The sequence below is a fragment of the Haliotis rufescens genome, unplaced genomic scaffold (assembly GCF_023055435.1).
Source record: "Haliotis rufescens isolate VD_foot unplaced genomic scaffold, xgHalRufe1.0.p SCAF_40, whole genome shotgun sequence".
NCBI classification, from domain to species: Eukaryota; Metazoa; Mollusca; class Gastropoda; order Lepetellida; family Haliotidae; genus Haliotis; species Haliotis rufescens.
Window position 1 is genome coordinate 1082417 of NW_025964113.1, and position 21120 is coordinate 1103536.

The following is a 21120-nucleotide window of genomic DNA, read 5'->3' on the forward strand; positions in this document are numbered from 1 at the left end:
CGCTATCGCTAAACAAAGATCTGAGGACATCCCATTACGGGTCATGTCAGAACGACCTTTCATCCGACCAATGAAAGCGTCGCTTACCAGATCCTGAAAGTGACAGTCGGAATGTATGTTCTAATCTTGCAACCCCGAAAACCTTAACACGGGGTATTCCGAACGACAGTTATGTCCCGTACAACTGATTCCGTCAAAGTTATCGTCTAGCTCTCACTTCCGTGGGATAATCATTTGAACAGAGGAGGCGTTGCACACTACGTGGGAAGCACTGCTATACAATCTCAACCATATATCAGACATTCCGAAATGTTTGTTTGTTCAGTTTTCAAAATTTTAATCGAGAACTGTGGCAACATATTTTTCAAGCGTAATCTGAAATGGATGTTGCCAGGTTGAAACAAGTGCAGTAAAGCTCGAGAAAGCTGCTTTCTAATTGGCTGATGTCGACTTCTTGTATGTCATTTCAGTGGTCGGTCAAAGTTAGCGAAAGGTCGTTCTGACGTGACTCATAATTGGATGTCCTCTGATCTTTGTTTAGCGGCAGCCAGAACTTAGATCTGATTTTAATGAGATTGAAAAATATATCAGTGTAGGCTTGGAACATGAAACAGAAGTCCTATAGTGCACACTCTTCAGCTCCCCAAGCTCCCACTAAACTACAAATGAGAGATCAAACAGCAGTAAAACATATTCAAACGATGGTGCTTGTCATTATCATCATTATGTAGCATCCCAGTGACTAACAGGAAGAGGAAGGAAGTTTGGTGGTCAGTTATCACAAACTGAGGAACAGGAAAAATATTCTGGACTCATTGTGTCTTCTGACAGAGCACTATCTAGGGAGAAGGCAGCAACAGCTATGGTGTGTTTCTAGTGCTGTTCATATTCATATATATATATATATGTCCTTACTGATATTCAGAGCTGTCTCATTGATGATTAATGAACTGTGAACATTGCAGTTCTAATTGTGACATGTCCATAATTACGGTGGCCCATAAGGGACATGGAGTCTGTTTTTCAATATTTTGATATTTCACTTACTTTTATGGTAACCTTTTGCAAATTAACACAATTTGTCATACAAATATGTGATAAATCATGTATAAAAACAACCGAAAAACATGGAAAATGTACTTTCAAATAGCTATAGAATGAAAGCGAAAATGTCAAAAACTAAAATGAAAATACAGAAAAATATTTCCATAACATAGTTGATAAAAGTGGAAAAACTCTGAGGCTTGCTTAGGAGTATTCCACTTTTATCAACGAGTGTTGATATATTTGATATCAAAAGACAGGAGGGTGAGATTTTATTTATCGTCCAACATCATTATTCCAACTTTTTCAGTTTGTAGACTGTAATAAGCAGTGTCCTGCTAACAGCTTCAGTAGCAGAGCCAATAGTGATGTCATTTGATTGTGACGTCATGGTAACCAATGATGTCACAACTGTCTGCAAAGCATTGAGATGTAATTTCATTGCAGCGATATCTACAATGTAGATATCGCTTGATCTCATCCAAGCTATATCTCCTGTGGAACTCAGTTTTGGATGATAAATAGAAAATCTCACCCGAGTGTCTTTTGATATCAAATATATCAACACGAGTTGATAAAAGTTGGAAAACTCCGAGGCTTGCCGAGGATTGTTTCCACTTTTATCAATGAGTGTTGATATATTTGATATCAAAAGACACAAGGGTGAGATTTTATTTATCATCCAACATCATTCTTCCAACTTTGTCAGTTTGTAGACAGTAATAAGCAGTGTCTTAAATGTAAAAAGTACTGCTTAACAGCTTCAGTAGCAGAGCCATTAGTGATGTCATTTGATTGTGACGTCATGGTAACCAATGACGTCATAGTGGCCTGCAAAGCATTGTGATGCAATTTCATTGCAGCGATATCTACAGTATAGATATCCTTGATCTCAACCAAGCCATATCTCCTGTGGAAGCCAGTTTTGGATGATAAATCTATGTGAAATCCTTGTAAACATGTTTGCAATCATCAAATAATGCTGGTTGCCTCAAAACTGCACATACTGAAACAGCCTCTACTGACGAGAGAGGAAGATATGATTTGACATTAAATTGGTATGCTGACTGCAACGTTTTATTGAAAACATCTTTACTGGCAAGCAGCCACCCAGCAGACCAATTATTGCCAGCTACCCGTTATACCCCATATGTGATCTCATCTCGTTTTACGTTTGCTTGTTTTCATTAGAAGAGAGAAATATTTATCCAAAAAGGATAAATAAACTGACTCTTGTGAGGAAATTTTTAAAAAGACACTGTATAACCACCTTGCTCAAAAACAACTTTAGAAATGATACCCGACTAATGCACTTGTAAACTAAAATCCCACATTTTCAGGATGAAAATAAGTCAAACCTTTAGTTATTCCTTCATTAACTTTAGGAACATTTTTATTCAAATCTTAGATTTCAGTCACATTATTATTTCATTCATAAATATTATTTTTTATGAACATTATTTTGTAATTAATGAATTTCAGTGACATTATTTTTTCTTTCATAACAGAAACTAACATTGATTTTTCATTCACAAATTTCGTCTACATTATTATTTTGTTTACAAATTTCAGTAACATTATCATTTAATAAATGGACTTCAATAAAACTGTTATTATTGATGCTGACACCATTTTGAGCCAGATATAAGTAGAAATCGTGTGATTGGTTCAACCAACTTACATATATTGTGATTGACAGCCATGCACATGTTAAATTCGAGTTTGAAAATGCTAGAACATTGGCTAACATATTGGATAGAGAACCATTCTAATACTTTCCAACAGTTGGTCAAACTATGAAAACCCAAACTAGTTTGCAAACTGTTTTCACAATTTTCACACACACAAACTTCTGTTTGTAAACATTAATCAGGAGACTAAGTTTCCCAAGTTAAAAACATTAGTATCATCAGAGCTCCAGATAAGCTTTTGGTGTTGTGGGTATTTTACCCATGCATTTTAAAATCATTGGGGATCAGCATGATCAGTAATTCTATCTAGGTATTCAAATTTCTGTTACCCACTAGTTTTTACACATGTGGGTATTTAAGTTAAATATTTAAAAACACTATTCATCTAGTCCCTGCAAACTTGTGTCGTGTTGGATCGAGAACTTTATAGGACTCAAAAATACCACGATACTTCCACAAGAAAGTGTGATGGCAAATGATCATGATGTAACTGACATCGTGGAGTTTGGCAAGGTTGACGGAATGTCTGTTTATAATTCCAAAATAAGTTGCTGATTTGCTAATCGAATACGCAGGGTTACTTCACAATATTTTGATGACATGCATAAGTTTTATTTTTGTAGCGAATCTGTAATGTTTGTTGCGTATTTGATACGCTTGGATTTTATTTTACTGCATATTTCTGCATTTTTTATGCGTATTTTACGCAGATACGCAGCTTATTTGGAGCTCTGATCATATTTCATCACTACAATACATAATAAGCTTGTATACTTACAGTGTTCATATCCCTTGAATATAAGCTTGATGCCACGCCCTGCTGTTGGATCATCTATGCTCAAATACACAACACTGAAACAATGAAGACAATAGCTATGAAGGTAGCCATGTTCAGTGGCTGTGTCTTGGGACAAGTACATTTGCACTTCAACATCACTGTTACCATGGTTACACTTGATCATAATCTCAGGATGATTACCATGTTACACTTTAAACATACCTTTGGCTAACATGTATATATTAGATAGGCATCTGTTGTGGACATTTACCATGTTAACAGGATGTAAACATGAACATTGTTTGAAATAAAAGTAATTTTATTTTAAATTTGTTTAGATCTTGTATACATGGTATATATTTGAAGCAAGTGATATCTATATTGCCTATTTGTGGAATAATTTACCCACTGCACTCAATGCAGTCTGTTTATAAACTGCACAAGCCGATTTTGACCTGCAACAGTGCAGTCTGTCAATGGGAAATCGCATCCTGGTTGTTGAACACCAGATTTGGCCACATTATCGAAACTTTAATCCAGAGCTCCAGATAAGCTTTTGGTGTTGTTGGTATTTTACCCATGCATTTCAAAATCATTGGGTATCAGTATTTCTATCTGGGTATTCAAATTTCTGTTACCCACTAGTTTTTACACATGTGGGTATTTAAGTTAAATATTTAAAAACACTATTCATCTAGTCCCTGCAAACTGGTGTCGTGTGGGTTAGAGAGCTTTCTAGAACTCAAAAATACCACGATACTTCCACAAGAAAGTGTGATGGCAAATGATCACGATGTAACTGTCATCGTGGAATTTGGCAAGGTTGACGGAATGCCCGTTTATAATTTGAAGATAAGTTGCTGATTTGCTAATCGAATACGCAGGGTTACTTCAAAATATTTTGATGATACGCACAAGTTTTATTTTTGTAGGGTATCTGTAATATTCGTTGCGTATTTGATACGCTTGGATTTTATTTTACTGCGTATTTCTGCATTTCTGATGCGTATTTAACGCAGATACGCAGCTTATCTGGAGCTCTGTTTCAATCCCATGCATACTTCAGATTAACTGAATTTCAATGAGGTGATGCAATGCCACGGTAACAGAGAAGGGAACGGTTGTGAATATTTTGTTCAGATTTTGTTTGCTGTTTTGGTAGCCTTTACTTTTTTATTCACTGAAAAAAAGTTTGAATTATCTTCAATTGTTTGTTTATCAAATATTTACAACACTATACAATCTATAAAGGTTTGTGATAAAGATGATACACTGTCAGTGAACTGAAATGAAAGGACTTTAAAAACGTATTCATTAATGATCAAAATAGTTATTGGTATACAATTTCAAATTGTTGGAATAGAAATTGTATTACAATTTCTATTCCAACTTTGACACAAAATTACAATTTCGCTACGTATACAGGGTGGAGCTTCCTTGGTGACGAGAGTGCCATGACCTACACTTGACCTGACAGTTACACTGATCATGCTGATGTCATTAAAATATAAATACATATCCATGTATACTTCGTACACATCATGGGTCGAATGCACGGCACTGTATGCATCTACATGAATGGATTCTTCAAAAATTACAAACCCAAACACATCCTCTCCAGGTAAATATTCCCCTTTGTGTGTCCTCAGTAGAATTTCGTTCATGGTGACATGAACTTTGTGATATGCTCCGAACGCGACATGACAGTGAGTCGAGAGCTATTAAACGCAATAAGAAAACGCCTTCAACTAGGAAGTCAACAACAAAGGTTTTACTAAAATGCTGCTGGTTTCATAAACGAAATATGAAAGAGAATTCATTCTCCCAAAATATAATTTGCATTTAAACTGATATACATCTTCTTAATAGTTCATATTTCTTGAGAAATATCTTACTACACCTGAACCTTTAGTTACTGAATCTTTAGACTTTATGTTAATGAAATAAATAATTGAAAATCATTTTGTTCCAGCAAACCTACAAGTCCGTGGTTGAGCGGACGGTGTTTTCTTTTGGTTTAAATCAAACACATGTTGCTTCACGCGAAAGTTTCGGTGAAGTAACTCTCTTCTCATTCAACTTTGGAAAACAGCCTGTTTTGTGTTGAAAGTCGTGAACAGACTGACGAGTATGTGTGCCTTACAAAATTTACATACTTTATTTACACACCTAAGTTAATTTTCATGTGAACACAGTGTATTTACACATACACACGTATAAAATTACTTACGTTAGTAAATATTGTGCATGTGAACGGGGTAAAAGACAAGTTTTTCTAACAAACAGTAGCAAATTCTAATTGAATTTAACTCTTAAAACACAGTTGGAGACATAAAGATGTTAGACACAAGGTTTCCAAAGCTCTAGCTGAAACCCAACAGCTAAATTGTTTGTCATAGAAACCCTAACCCTAACCCGTGGAGCATGCGCAGCAATAAGGCTTAGACTAAAATCTAGTCTCTGAAATGAACATATCGTACATAAAAAACCAGTTGTTTAGTTATCTTAATAAAAATATAATAAAAAGGAGCCCAGTGACTCTCTTCATTTTCAGATACTGCAGTGATCTAGACTTGCCAAACATTATAGACTTGCATGGGCTGTATTTGATATATATTTGTATCAGGGTCTGTAAGACAGACTACAATAAGGCTCTGGTTCCAGAGTTGATATCCAAAACAGTTGTACTCTTACAAAACGCGTTGGCATCAAGTGTCTTTTGGGGGTTAACATGCCACAGTTCGAGGCCCAGTTATTACGTGTTGTTTAATCATCCAGTGGTAGTGTCACTGTGAGAAAAGGAGCCGGGGAACGTTTTTCCCATAGGATTTGATTGATTTTGTTCGTTTTTCAGGATGTTGGTAGACGGTCTAACATGTGCGTCAGTGGGGGAAATCATAATCCACCATACAAGAGAAGTTTGACAAACAAATGCTTCTGCTCGGGAAACCAAGCTAATTTATTTTCCGAACCCGACGATGACACACTGATGAACATAGTTAATCTGACTAGAAGCCGTACTTACCTTGGTGAGAAATCAGGTGAGGCACTGACAGGGGTATTTAACATCATACAACTTCGGGTCTGAGCAGAATCCCTTCTCAGTTATTAAATGTGCACGAAAGTACTAGGGCTAGAGTCCAAATTTACTACCCGGGTACCCACGACCCTATTACCCGACCCTACCCGGGTACCCACTGTATAACTGAAATACTGTTTAGAGTTTACCCCAAATTCCCTCTGTACCTGTAGACTAGTGGACACACACCCAGTATCAGGAGACAAGATGAAGCTACGGATGATCATCACTAACGAAACATCCACAACAATCAGCGCATTCAAGATCAAGGTAGGTGTTGGATGAGATGAAGGTCTTCAGCATCCCATGCTTGTCGTAAAAGGCGACTAACGGGATTGGGTGGTGTGGCTCAGTGACTTGGTTGATGCATGTCATCGTATCTCAATTGATGCTCATGATGTCCAGACTCAATTATTTACATTCAGCTGGAATATTGCTGAGTGAGGCTTTAGCTACAAACAATCAATAAATCAATCTTAACAAGGAATATCCGATTACTAAATTGAGTCATGTTTGTTGAACCTTTCTTGTAGGGCTGGGACTAGTACAAATTTACTACCCAGGTACCCACCTCCCTATTAGCCGACCCTACCCGGGTACCCACTGTAGGTCTCAGGAGATGTCTCAAAATGTCCGATTGGGAACATTTTTAGCATAGCCCTGTCAAAACGTATTTAGATACATGTATTAAACAATCTGGTCATTCATACACTGAAGTTGAATTAAGTTATATCTTTATTCAACCATATGAAAAATCAGAAGGAATGGGTGCATGGTCAGAAAGTAATGCGAACATTGGTGACTTTAGTGTAACCATAGAGTTCTAGATAAAAACAAATTGTCATTAAACAATATATCACGTGACTAACCACGGGTCCGGGTAATCTTGTTGGTACCCGGGTCCTACTCAGTACCCACCCGACCCGGGTACCCGAGTTACCCGTCCCAGCCCCAGAAAGTACCACAGAAAGTTTCCCCACTCATATATGAGGCATATGTTGTTGACTTGCGAGTGTTGAGTTTAAAGTAAAAATGGATGCGGAGCCTAAAAACGTGCACCATAGGATCTCAAATCAGGAAAATCTATTCGTCAAGCATCAAGGGACAATGAAATTCACAGGAAGGCATTCCAACCACACGCTAAAAGACAGGTTAAAATATCGGGTATTAGGAAGATTTAGGAAGGTATTGACACCTAAACTGAACAACAAAAGTTCCTGTGACATTGAATAAGATTTAATGCAAAGTTAAGTTTTTTACCAAATCTAAAATAATTTCGGTTTGCAACAGATAAAAGACTCCTGTAAGTGTTGAAATGGTTTAATTTGCCATACTGATTTCAGAAAATGCGTGATTTCATAAAAAACAAACAAACATGAACATGCCAAAATGTCAATTTACAAATCAATAGTGTGTGTCCACCTCTGGTTGCGATGCAAGCAACACATCTTCGTCTCATGGAATGGACCAGGCGTCGCACAAAGTCCTGTGGGTTATCTGTCCATATCTGATGGAGCATGTTTGGAAGTTCCTGGAGTGTCTGTGGATCACGTGGTTGACGTGGAAGGCGCCGATCCATCTCATCCCATATGTGCTCGATTGGTGAGAGATCAGGGGAGCGAGCCGGCCAGGTGATGACATTCACGTTGTTTTGTTGAAGAGAATCCTGAACAAGTCGAGCAATATGAGGCCGGGTGTTGTCATGTTGAAAGGTAATGCCTGGGCCATGACGACGCAAAAACGGTAGAACAACAGAGCCGATGATCTCGTCGCGGTAGCGCTGTCCATTGAGATTTCCCTTTACCACTATCAAACGGGTCCTCTGTCTGCTGTAATCCCACTCCATACCATAACGCTGCCGCCCCCGAACCGATCTTCTTCCATGACATAATGATTGACGTAACGTTCACCTCGACGTCGGTACACTCGAATCCGTCCATCGCTGTGGCTGAGGTGAAAACGAGACTCGTCAGTGAATAGAACTTGTCCCCACCGTATGGCCGTCCAGCGTTGACGCTGTCTGCACCACTGCACCACCTGTCAAAATGGGACGTCTGGCGGGTCTTCTGGCGACAATCCCTGCACATCTGAGGCGACGACGTACGGTTTGTAAAGATATTCGTCTAAGGCCAGAGATGCTTCTTGCTGGAATCGATTTCGTAGGTGTGTTGTTCGAATCCAGTTGTCTTGTCGATTATTGGTTACGCGTGGCCTGCCACTCCGAGGATGGTCTCTGACTGCATTCGTCTGTTGCCATCGTTGCCAAAAACACCAAATGGTGCTTCTGTGGACGTTTAAATGTCTTGCAACATCACGTTGACTCGATCCTGCTTCAAGCATACCAATGGCTCGCAGACGCTCATTTTCGGAGTGGTTGTTGTCAGCACGACGCTAAACAATGCATATGGAATCCCGTTAACGCATATGTTTTTATACCCATTCTTGGGTAGTGGAATGCATGGGACTTGCATAAAAGTCAACTTTTGCATGGAATGCATGTATTTCTGTAGCAGTTGCGTTTTTATGACTTGATTCCAATGCATGCACTACAATATTGAAAACCAAACTTTACTTGTTTGAAAAATAAGCTAAAATATTGGTGTCACAGGAACTTTTGTTGTTGAGTATATATGACACATTCGAATCTCACATTCTATGCAATGAATCTTTTACGGATTGACCTCAACTGAATTCGTACATTGGCCTTTACACTTGCAGAACAAAATGGTCTTGACCATCCATTAATATCGCAACACAGCATTGGTCATTTCGCCCCAACCTACAGGACAAAGTGGCCAATGCTTGTCGAAACAGATTTTCATGGATAGAACTTAATACAGCTGTGGATGATTTTAATAACGTGCCATATATGTTATGAGTTTAATTATATCTTTGTTTAGAAGCACCGCATTTAGACGAATGTGTTAGAGGGTGCTATTAGCACTGACGCCCCCACCCATCACTGCTGTCAAGATCCTGTAACCTGGATCCTAGATGTTGTCTTGACCATGCGGTACGTGCATTTCGTGTGGTGGCAGCAAAACTGCCCATGGTCGCGGTCGCATGTATATGCTCTCGTATAATCGTTTCCCCACAGCCCTTGCGCTGATCAGCCAGCGATGCTGTGAACTGTCAAAGTTGCAGTCTGAAACCGATTCCGCAGGTAAACCAAAAGGATTTGATTATGTTGTCGACGTGACGTTACCACTCCAAGTTTAATACAGAGGTATAGTCCATCTTTTGGCACATTTACACAATGGATCATTAGTAATTTAACACAATTATACATTGTAGGGCAGTGTAAGGGCAGGGGTTCTTTAACAAACAAGAAAACTTTCACAAGTAGAATAGTTCGTCTGTAGTTTTACAATTTATGTGTATGTTACTGTCCAGTTAATGAGTTCAACACCAAAAACGACATTTATTGAAATGCGTGGCCATAATGAAACATTCCTTATATCCTATGCTACACCATTTTCTCTTCAATTGTCATCTGACTTTTTCAGAATGTGTGTTCATAATGTGTCCCACAAATTGGCGTGATGTCCATTACCTAAATTATGACAAGTGAGGAGATATTATATTGAGCAAATGTCACTTAATAAGACAAACTACACAAGCTGACCTTCAAAGTTCACATGAAAGGGTATACATTGGTATCTTCATATCTACAGCCAATAGGATTTGTACAAAGAGTAGAATTATCGTAAAACTGAAATGTTTGTTTGTTTGTTGTTTAACGCCGCAGTCAGCAATATTCCAGCTATATGACGGCGGTCTAAAATAATCGAGTCTGGACCAGACAATCCAGTGATTGACGTCATGAGCATCGATCAACGCAAGAGAGATGGATGACATGCATCAACCAAGTCAGCGAGCCTGACCACCCGACCCGTTAGTCGCCTTTTACGACAAGCATAGTCGCCTTTTACGGCAAGCATGGGTTGCTGAAGACCTATTTTACCCCGGATCTTAACTGAAATGTGCTAACCCTTTTGTAGAAACACAGCCACGTGCTAAACGTGAAAACAGCATTTGTAAACCATTCACAGTCGCTGATAGAATCTTTACAAACTACAGCTGTTTATACGGTTCTGTCTAAAATGATGAATGTCAAACCGTATTAATGGTTTTGTAATGTACGTTACTGAAATGTCCGTTACCTACTTATACGAAACTACCCATTTTGTAAAATTGACGTTGTTTTAAGGATTTCCATACGCTTCCTTTGGTCCACCATAGGTTGGAGACAAGCATCAAACACGGGTTCTGCTGGACACCCATCACTTATTCCACCATAGTAACTGGTATGTTTTGCCCATAGTGTGTTTCTTGTTCATTTGATTGCATGCTTACAATCTTGCATCATAACTTGTGGACAAAAAGATTAATAATGAAAATGTTTGTGTGAAGACATGTCTCCTATAAAACTTTATTAACAGTACCTAAAAATGTCTAAATGTTAGAAGTTTTGCTGAAAAAATGTATGTCACCTTCTCAACTGAGCTTTGAACTCCTTGTGGACCTCATGTTGTATTCAAATCAAAAGATTTTGTGCTTAAAGTTATCAGTCCTCAGACATATAGAAAACTTTTTTAAGTGTCTGTCTTTGTTGATGTAGCGGCCATAAAATTTCCGAGTCCCGTGATGGGATTCGAACCACGGACCTTCTGATCCGAGGTCGGACGCCTTGTCCACATGACCAAAGAGGTTAACCCCGTCAGCAAGCTGACAAGGTAAGGATGTCATCTATGGGATGACTCCACGCCCTGCTACATACTCCCCCGTCAACAAAAGGCACGTCCCGGGCCGCATAGTAGGGTACTGAGGCTTATTTTGCTCAAATTTAATATGAACGTGCTCAGCCCCACGTTGGGCGCCAATGTAGCGGCCATAAAATTTCCGAGTCCCGTGATAGGATTCGAACCACGGACCTTCTGATCCGAGGTCGGACGCCTTGTCCACATGACTAAAGAGGTTAACCCCGTCAGCAAGCTGACAAGGTAAGGATGTCATCTATGGGATGACTCCACGCCCTGCTACATACTCCCCCGTCAACAAAAGGCACGTCCCGGGCCGCATAGTAGGGTACTGAGGCTTATTTTGCTCAAATTTAATATGAACGTGCTCAGCCCCACGTTGGGCGCCAATGTAGCGGCCATAAAATTTCCGAGTCCCGTGATAGGATTCGAACCACGGACCTTCTGATCCGAGGTCGGACGCCTTGTCCACATGACTAAAGAGGTTAACCCCGTCAGCAAGCTGACAAGGTAAGGATGTCATCTATGGGATGACTCCACGCCCTGCTACATTGACATTTTATAAACAATTTACTACACATGCAGGTGAGCCAGCTCCAGCAACGTAGCATGATTCCATATAAACTTACAATATTCAAGCACCTTTCAAGATATCTTTTCCATGCTTTAATTGAATACCTTTGTCAGTAGTGTTTGATCTGCATAGATATTGAGCTTTATAAATAGGATGTCCATGTAAACATACCCAAACAGACACTGTTATAGAGGTTTGAAGACTGTAGTGTAGAGGGATGGTAAATAAGCCTACCCTGTATTAGGAATAATGTACACATTGTATTTAGTGAGCCTTGGCGAGATGATACATAAAGCGTTTATTCTGAATACAGGATACTTACCATCCCAAAACACACAAGCGTGATAACCTCTTTATCATATAATGTCATTCTTAAATTCTGTCTTTGAAAAACCTGTTTTCATCTCTCATGACCTAAACATTGCAAGTTTTCCTGGAATGTGCCAATTAATATATATATTGGGTCTTTTAGATCATGGGGTACGACATATAGGTAAAATAACATTTGCAGACTGTATATTTCATTCTTTCTACTTGCATTTCGCATTAATCCATCGGTCTGCCCGCTAGAGTAGCTGCACTTTATCAAAGGGAAGCTACTCAAACCCTGTCTGTCCTGTCATAATGTTACGAAGTGTGGTCAGATGTAAACACAGCACAAAACGAAACATGGTAACAATTGGGACATATTTCTGCCAAATCCAACTGTTTAACTTGGGGGAAAAGATTCTAAGGCACGGAGGTCTACAAGCACAGATAAGGCAACTAATCCGCTACACAGGACTGGAAACACTGATTTTAACATACAATAAATCACAGCTCACATGTGTTTCATGTTTCTTTGGATATTTGAGGCCTCACTGAGATAATTCTTCTTGTATTTGCAGGAACGTTGCCTCTTGAAATATTCCACTGAAATATCAAAAACTGTTTTTTGGGTTTGAAACTGTTTTTATTATTTTAATTTTTATGATTTATAACAAAATGTCACCAACATACATTCCATGCTCACTATGTATATTCACAATGAAAAATTCTGACATTCTTTCCAAGTCACAGTTGTATCATACCTTACAGGTGAAGGATACAATTATTTACAAATAACTAACTAAACCACCATGTGGACAAATTGAGAAAGAATTCTGAAGGTCTGTTATTGACAAATCATACACCCAGTTTACTATGCTGACAACCTGGAAGCATTCAACTCAAGTAAACTTCTGTGTTTACAGCATGATACAGTTCCCATGTGATTCGACCTGTGAAGATCCAGGGTAGAATAGGTCTTCAGCAACCCATGCTTGCTGTAAAAGGCAACTATGCTTGCCGTAAGAGGCGACTACGAGGATCGGGTGGTCAAGCTCAGTGACTTGGTTTGTACATGTCATCGTATCCCAATTGCGTGTATGGATGCTCATGATATTAATCACTGGATTGTCTGGTCAGGACTTGATTATTTACAGACCACCGTCATATAGCTGGAATATTGCTGAGCGCAGCGTTAAACAACAAACAAACAAACCAATCCCATGCGATTCCATGCAAGTAAGGGAATTGTAATCTATAACATGGAGTGGGAGGAGCACCAAAGCCATGTCATCCCAGAAAATATACATAAATATCACTCTGTTTATGACCCTTCCAACTGCTTGTTAATCTTTTCATGGCTGTTTACATGGAACCTATTTGCAAAGTAGCTTATGCTAAAAATAATAACAAATGTTATATATTTTGCATAACTCTCCACTATAATAAGCAATATTTCTCAAAAAGTTCCCCCTCCCTGATCACATACATTCAAAATCACCACTGGCCCCTTTGAAGCCAAACATATTCATCCAGAGTCTGCCATTTGAGATTGCCATTGCGCTTTTTTTAAATCAACAAATTCTGGGTACAAGCGAAAATACATCAGTCAGGGACGAGTGTTCGAGTTGTCAATATCAAGACTAGATCATCAACAAAAAGTCACATCATCTTAAATCAGGTAACTAATGAAGTTCACTGTGCTCTTCAACTTTCTTCAGAAACAATCCTTTGGCTGCAGCACTTGTGTATGGAAAACATCTCACCAGAGACCATATAATAGATCTATTATACGGTCTCTGATCTCACACAGCATCCAGCGTTCCACTCCAAGTCACCGGTAATAAACATATACCGTAACATTTTAACAGAAATCAACTATTTCCATTGGTTGAAATTAGGAGCATCATTATAACACATAGTTTCTCTTAACAGTTCAGACGGCAATAAGCTGTGGAGAGTCGCATCCCTTTGGCGTGTCCGGAATCTATGATCATGGGTTTAGATCACAGATTTGCCAGATAATATTTGTAGGTTAGTCAGCGCCATACCTGTCTGTTCGGGTTTCACCAAAGTGGTAAATTTCTTTGATCTGCCTCAGTTAGGGCTTTCCGTCCACATCATGGTGACATGCCGTGATATAACTCTAATACTGTTCAAAGCGGCACAAAACACAACTCACTCTCTCTTTTCAGTTCTGTCACAACATGTTTACCACACGGTGCAACAAAGCTGTAAAACATACGTAACACACAACATTATGTTGCACTGGAGCTGAGGAAGGCCAGGTGACCCTTGGTGCACCTGTTGGCGTAGTGACCCTTCTCGCCACACTGAAACATGAAACATCATAAAGCCTTTGTTAAATCGAGTAAAATAGCAGACCTATTGCAAGTGTAATGCAAGTACCCAAAATTTACACAGACTCGAAGTATAACCCTCATTGAGAACAAATGATTCTGCATGGTGGGATGGAAATATTAAATGTTATTTTCTATATATAGAAGAAAGAAAGAGTAGCTCACCTTGTAACATGTGACCTGATCGAGAGGCCGGCGTTGATCACAAATGGAAGTATCGTTCATCTGCTGAGTAAACACAACAAAGTAAGAGTGATAAGAAAACACAACAAAATAAGTAAAACATATATCAAGCAATCATAGCAACATAAGAAAAACAAAGAGACACAAGAACATGAACAAAGAAAGGTACACAAACTGATTGTCCCTGTTACCATGGTTACCAATACAAATTTGAAAAATAACAAAAAACATCCGAGATATATATTTATTCTTTGTCCCTGGTGTGTTCCGAATGCATAAAAGCCTCTGGAAGACATACTGGAGGTTTTTGGTCATGTTTCAAATAATAGATTTTGGTTTCATATCATTTGTTTGTTTGTTTAAGTAAACTGAGATTTTAATTACATAATAATCATGATAATTATTATTGTAATAAAACAGAGCACTGTCAATATTTCTCAAAATACACTATCTGCGCCCTTCACCTGTGAATACAATTATACATAAATGACACTTTTCACGGGGGAATGAACACTCTTATTACATCACACAAACAGCAATATTTCTTGTACAATATGTGCCAGAGTCTCACTGTCATCTACTCTACACATAGCTTTGATATAAGGCAACAGTAGGGTTTGCTCAAAGTTCATGTGACTACCTAAGTTATGCATGGCCTCTTTTGACGTGTCACTTTGACACTGCAGAGATGCCAGGTGTATTGACAGGTGATGGAGGAACACAGTGTTCTGACGATGCGCAGCAGGCAACAGATCAGATGATTAAAACAATCCAGATTATTAAATAAACACCATAGCATGACCAGTGTTTGAAATAATCATAAAACCCAACAAGACAGTCTGGCAGGTGACCAATAAGTATTGCCTGCCGATCTTCAAAGCTACCTACCCACATTCAGACATTATAAATATTGAAAAAAAACACAAACAATAACATACAAATCCTGTCTTGATTCAATTCAGTTGAAATAATAGACAATTCTGTTAGAATCTATGAGGAGCTATAATAAAACTGGGTATGTAAGCAGTCTTAAGATCATCTGCCAGACAGGCAGAGGACAATTTTATGCAGCATGACAGTAAAGTTACCAGCCACAGGCAGGTGGGCAAGCAGTTATTTCCGACACTGAGCATGACACAGCTGTCTTTCAAATCTGTGTAATCAAAGATTGTTATTGCCTCCTATAATAGTGACTGCATTAGTACAACAGTAAATGCAATCAGGCACCAGAGAGAAGGTGGTGTACATCAAAAGACATTACCATGATCTGCTCCATCTTGACATTGTTGGGCATCTTGGTACAGTTGAGAACTTTGTGACCTGCCTCTCCACAGAAGTGACAGACAATGGACGCCTTCTTGGCCTGCTGGACTGGGTCACTGACTGGCAAGTCAAACTTGGGACTGAAATAGGACAACACAAAAGTTGTAAGATCCACAGAATGATGGTTGTATGCTGGTTTGAATTGTATTTCAGTCTTATCGGAGCTTGTTGGGATACTTAAGTGACCAATCTAATTAAAATCAGATCATAGTTGTCACAACTGCTAAACAAAGATCTGAGGACATCCTATTATGAGTCACGTCAGAACGACCTTTCGCGAATTTTGACCAACCAATGGAATGTTTGTTTGTTTGTTTGTTGTTTAACGCCACACTCAGCAATATTCCAGCTATATGACAGTGGTCAGTAAATATTCGAGTCTGGACCAGACAATCCAGTGATTGACATCATGAGCATCGATCTACGCAATTGGGATATGATGACATGCATCAACCAAGTCAGCAAACCTGACCACCCGATCCCGTTAGTAGCCCCTTTACGACAAACATGTGACTGACAAAAAGTCTACACTAGCCAATCAGAACTTGAGAAGGCAGCTTTCTCATGCTTTACGGCACTAGTTTCAAACTGACGACTACGCTTTGAAACATATTTTGACAAATTATCGATTAAAAATGTGAAAACGGAAATGGCTAATAGATGACCTAGATTGCATAGATTCAGTCATAAAGCCCGTAACTTCGTTCAGAATACTCTCGGTTAAATCTTTCGAGGTTGCATGATTAGAAATCACATTCCAACTGTCACTTTCATGAACTTGTAAGCGTGCATGATTATCCACGGCTTATCATTCTTATACAATGTATGAGTTGGTCATCCAGGTGGAACACCATCAAAATACTATCCATACTGAGAAACCCGAGTCGGCCCAAGGACCTTTTTGATCAGAAATTTAAGGATTATCAAGCACTCACTCTAATCACTGCTTCATCCAAAAGGAGGCTGATGTAATGCTACTTTTAGCATCACTGTGTTTTGTTATTGTACGCACAAGTCTGAATTGGTAGTTGCAACACTAGTGTCACGTGCATTCAGGTCACTTCAATGGCTTCCTAACATTGCCTAAAGTGCAAACTTTCTCCAAGGCTTCTTTAAGTGCAAAATTTCATGTCATGACTCACTTTTTTTATAATGTAAACAAAAGGTGATGAACTACCTCTGAACTTTAAACTAGCATGGAGGAACACCTTCCATTAAGGTTGGGGTTTAACTTTAGTGTTGACTTACAACTCAACAAATCTCATTACAATGTTAACTGAACATAAATCATATGACTAAATGCAGCAAACAAGTAAATATTAGTACATTCAGTTGTATTACAGGGGCTAATGACTCAAATACATTTCATTGTCATTATGCACTAATAACACATTGTTTCTATATTGTTTTACCTATACCACTCCTTTGTATTTACCATTTTCAACGTAATAAGCGCTCCACTCTAATAAGCGCCCACAGTATTATTTGTTTATATAGTGGCTGTTTAACAATCCCAGTTGGCACCTCTTCCGATTGATCAATGTACACAAGACTTATTTATTCGTTTATAAAACACACTCGTGTGTTACATGCACCCTTAATTACGGGCAATTAAATTCTGGAAAAATATGTCGTGTATAATACGCAGAGACTTTTCTTTTGTATCACCCTGGCTGTCTGCATAAACCACGAAATTTACGATCTTTCAATTCTTTTTTTTTTCACCAAAATTATATTCTAACAAAAGGCCCCTATTTCTAATTTTAAGAGTGCCCTGGGCGCTTATTACGTCCAATACAGTAGTCATCTATGCTAGTTACACTTACTGCTGGTATTTACAGCTGGGGCCCTCAATACAGAAGCCATTGACGTAGCTTTGACAGATCAGTCTCCTCACATGTCTGTTCTTGCAATTAGGACCTGCGGAGAAAAAGTGAGTGAGTGAATTGCGTTAAACGCCGTTTTTAACAGTATTCCAGTTATATCACAGCATGTCAGCTTGATGTGAGAGGAAAGCCTGAAGTGATGCAGATCTCAGACGTTTACCACTTTGGTGAAACCCACGAGCATGGGTATGGTGCCGACAAACCTAGAAACATAATCGAGTCGAACTGGGATTCAAACTCACAATCATAGGTTTCTGGCGTGCCCAAGGGATGCAACTCTGCAGCGCCTTAGACTACCCCTTTATTACATACTTCTTTTTCTGATAAAATCAAAATTATCTGTAAAATGTCTCTGTGTTCCCTAACCTGGACTCATGGTCTATTGTACTGCCATGCATCAGTAAAACTAGTGCATTCATATTGTTTTTGTCCAATTTCTATCTATTAAAATGTTGAAGGCAATGTTATACCAATTTTAATCAAGTGTGTTGTGTAGGTTGAAATAAGAAGGCATCCATTACTTACCATGACGACAGAAACCTCTGTCATACCATGGACAATCTTTCATCTTCTTTTCAGGATCGATGTGAAGAAACGGACATTCTTTATTACTACACTGACCTGAAAATAAATACAGAAAGCATAATAATTGACATAAAATGTACGATATGTACAAGATTGCAGGAGTGAGTTGGGTTTAACACCGCTTTTAAACAGTATTACAGTTATATCACAGCATGTCAGCTTAATGTGGGAAGGAAAGCCTGATGTGATGCAGGTCATGTGGGTATTTAAGTTAAATATTTAAAAACACTATTCATCTAGTCCCTGCAAACTTGTGTCGTGTGGGTTCGAGAGCTTTATAGGACTCAAAAATACCACGATACTTCCACAAGAAAGTGTGATGGCAAATGATCATGATGTAATTGTCATCATGGAGTTTGGCAAGGTTGACGGAATGCCCCTTTATAATTTCAAAATAAGTTGCTGATATGCTAATCGAATACGCAGGGTTACTTCACAATATTTTGCTGATACGCACAAGTTTTATTTTTGTAGCTTATCTGTAATGTTCGTTGCGTATTTGATACGCTTGGAATATATTTTACTGTGTATTTCTGCATTTCTGATGCGTATTTCACGCAGATACGAAGCTTATCTGGAGCTCTGGTTACCCTATTACTCCAGTCCAAAATATTGAATGTACCAGTATTTTCAAGTGCTGCTGCTCAGTGAACCGGTAAATCTATAACTGAATGGAAACTTTGGTTCTTATATAATGCCATTGTTTGGACTATTTGACTTTCAGCATGTAAATACTTACATTCCATCCCCTTAGTTACTTACCAAATTTGGAATAGAAATAACACTCTGGCATCTTGGACATGTCATACTCATGTAAGAATTCACAGTCATCTCCCTTCTTACAGAGTCCACGAAGCCAATGTTTGCACACAACTGTTCTGTCACCTCGAACATGACGGAAGGGACATGCCGTGCCCTTGTTACACTGATGTCGTAGATGGAAGATACATGTTGCTGACCCAGATTCTGAAATTCACAATTGGGAAAAATCAACAGGGATATAAAACAACGTAAAACAACACTTGATTTTATCATTATATATCATGTATATACAAGTAAGTTGGGTTACACACTGACTACAAAAGTTTTTCAGTGATATCAAGATGTGTCTGCATCAGCTAACAATAATGCAGTGGGTAAACGCAGAATACATGCCATAAGGATGGGTTGGGTGCTGAAAAACATAGGATCATCATGATCATAATCAGGGGAAATCTTAGATTCCATGAGCTTTTTAGACTACAGCCAATGACCCCCAAGCTTACTCGTCTCTGCTCGCCTTTTTCTGAGACCACACCATGTGGCCAGACTTTATACACAACTGCACTTATTTTAGGGGGGGTGGGGGGGGGGCACGACTCAAAAAGTTAAATAATATGCATGCATTGCCGCTCAATCCTCAATATGTTTTTGAAGGGGATATGTATGGGCAGAAGTCTTACCTGTTTTTTAGTATGATAATATTTACCACATCAAAATTTACATAATACGATTATCTTATCAGTAGGTACTCAAATCATAATACAGCATGAACAGGGACGATATACTATCATATAGGCATGTTAGTTGGTCTCTGGTATGAATAAAATCCACTGTTCTTTCTGTGAACGTTTATTCCTAATTTATCATATATCCTTAAGAGAGTGTCAAGTAATTTAAATAAAGCTCAATTTTATTATCTAGGAAGTAAAGATAAACAGAAGAAATAAGAAGCAGTTGACATGTCAATGAAAACACCTCTGTCATCACGTTGTAGCGGCATGACACAACGCCAAACACTCACTGTCCATGCCAGGGAAAGGCAACGGCAGGGCCCCTAGTTGCTGATCCAAGGCAACTTCTATGTCGAACGTTATATTATACACGGGCGCCACAATCTCCTGCATTTTGAATGTTTATGTCTCTTTCAGGAACAGCAAAACGAGATATAAGCCAATGTTCAAACACATGCACAAATGGAACCGGAAGTTTATGATCAGCGACCTCTTTGTAAGGTTATGATAAATTCCGGATTGTGTTACAAAAGCGGACAAGATTGCGATGTTCCTTGTATGAACCAGAACTTTGTTAGAAATACCCTATATTCCCAAGCTTTTTCTTGAACATCTTTTAGGGGCCCATTATCACTATCTCTATTTTCATCACATTTGATATATCTCTTTACAGGTAAGCCGTGAGTGCGAATTCGGCAAGAACAGATGAGCTCGTAAAATCATCGTCATATCATTATCATCGACATCCGTAATCTGTTGCCATCCGTATTTTCTACACACTAGTATTCTTTCAAGTCTCCTTATCTTTTTTTCACTTATACCCAGCTGTTAACATTGCATATATTGATGTCAAATGTTGATAGAATAGTTTTTTGTTTCGAAAAGGCCGCTACAAAAAAGTGTATGAACAAATAGTTTGTTTTTAGATGTTGTTGTTATTATATCGCTAGGCACAAACAATATGTTACACACTTGCCGATAAGTAAACATCAGATAACCAACTTATTTGCCGATATGTCTTTAACAAAAATATGATGAGTAGATGAAATGAAGTTTAA

General features: G+C 38.6%; 2 protein-coding genes across 3 annotated transcripts in view; both read right to left on the minus strand.

Moving 5' to 3' along the window:
• LOC124138096 overlaps positions 1-5275 on the minus strand; it is a 29142-nt gene extending 23867 nt beyond the window's left edge. The window contains exons 1-2 of the mRNA XM_046504633.2: positions 5116-5275; positions 3514-3587 (exon numbers count right to left, since the gene is read on the minus strand). Coding sequence (XP_046360589.2) covers positions 3514-3587; positions 5116-5177 — 136 coding nt within the window. The 5' untranslated portion in view covers positions 5178-5275. The remainder of the gene's footprint in view (positions 1-3513; positions 3588-5115) is intronic.
• An 8502-nt stretch (positions 5276-13777) lies between these two features.
• LOC124138106 (cleavage and polyadenylation specificity factor subunit 4-like) lies at positions 13778-20561 on the minus strand. Of its 2 annotated transcripts, none has more exons than XM_046504652.2 (7): positions 20353-20561; positions 19332-19535; positions 18510-18605; positions 17925-18018; positions 16037-16178; positions 14758-14817; positions 13778-14565 (listed from the first exon to the last, which is right to left on the minus strand). In XM_046504652.2, the coding sequence occupies exons 1-7, from the start codon at positions 20453-20455 to the stop codon at positions 14491-14493; spliced, it is 774 nt and encodes a 257-aa protein (XP_046360608.1). In that variant the 5' UTR covers positions 20456-20561; the 3' UTR covers positions 13778-14490. The 2 variants fall into 2 exon arrangements, with proteins under 2 accessions (XP_046360608.1, XP_046360601.1); XM_046504645.2 differs by having other exon boundaries at positions 14758-14820.
• Between the last annotated feature and the right edge of the window lie 559 nt (positions 20562-21120).

Coding starts and splice junctions, on each gene's coding strand:
- LOC124138106 (XM_046504645.2), bottom strand. CDS start 20,455: ATGCAGGAGATTGTGGCGCCCGTGTATAATATAACGTTCGACATAGAA. Junction 19,536..20,352: donor GCCTTTCCCTGGCATGGACA/GTGAGTGTTTGG, acceptor TGTGAATTTCAG/AATCTGGGTCAGCAACATGT. Junction 14,566..14,757: donor ATCAGGTCACATGTTACAAG/GTGAGCTACTCT, acceptor TTCATGTTTCAG/TGTGGCGAGAAGGGTCACTA.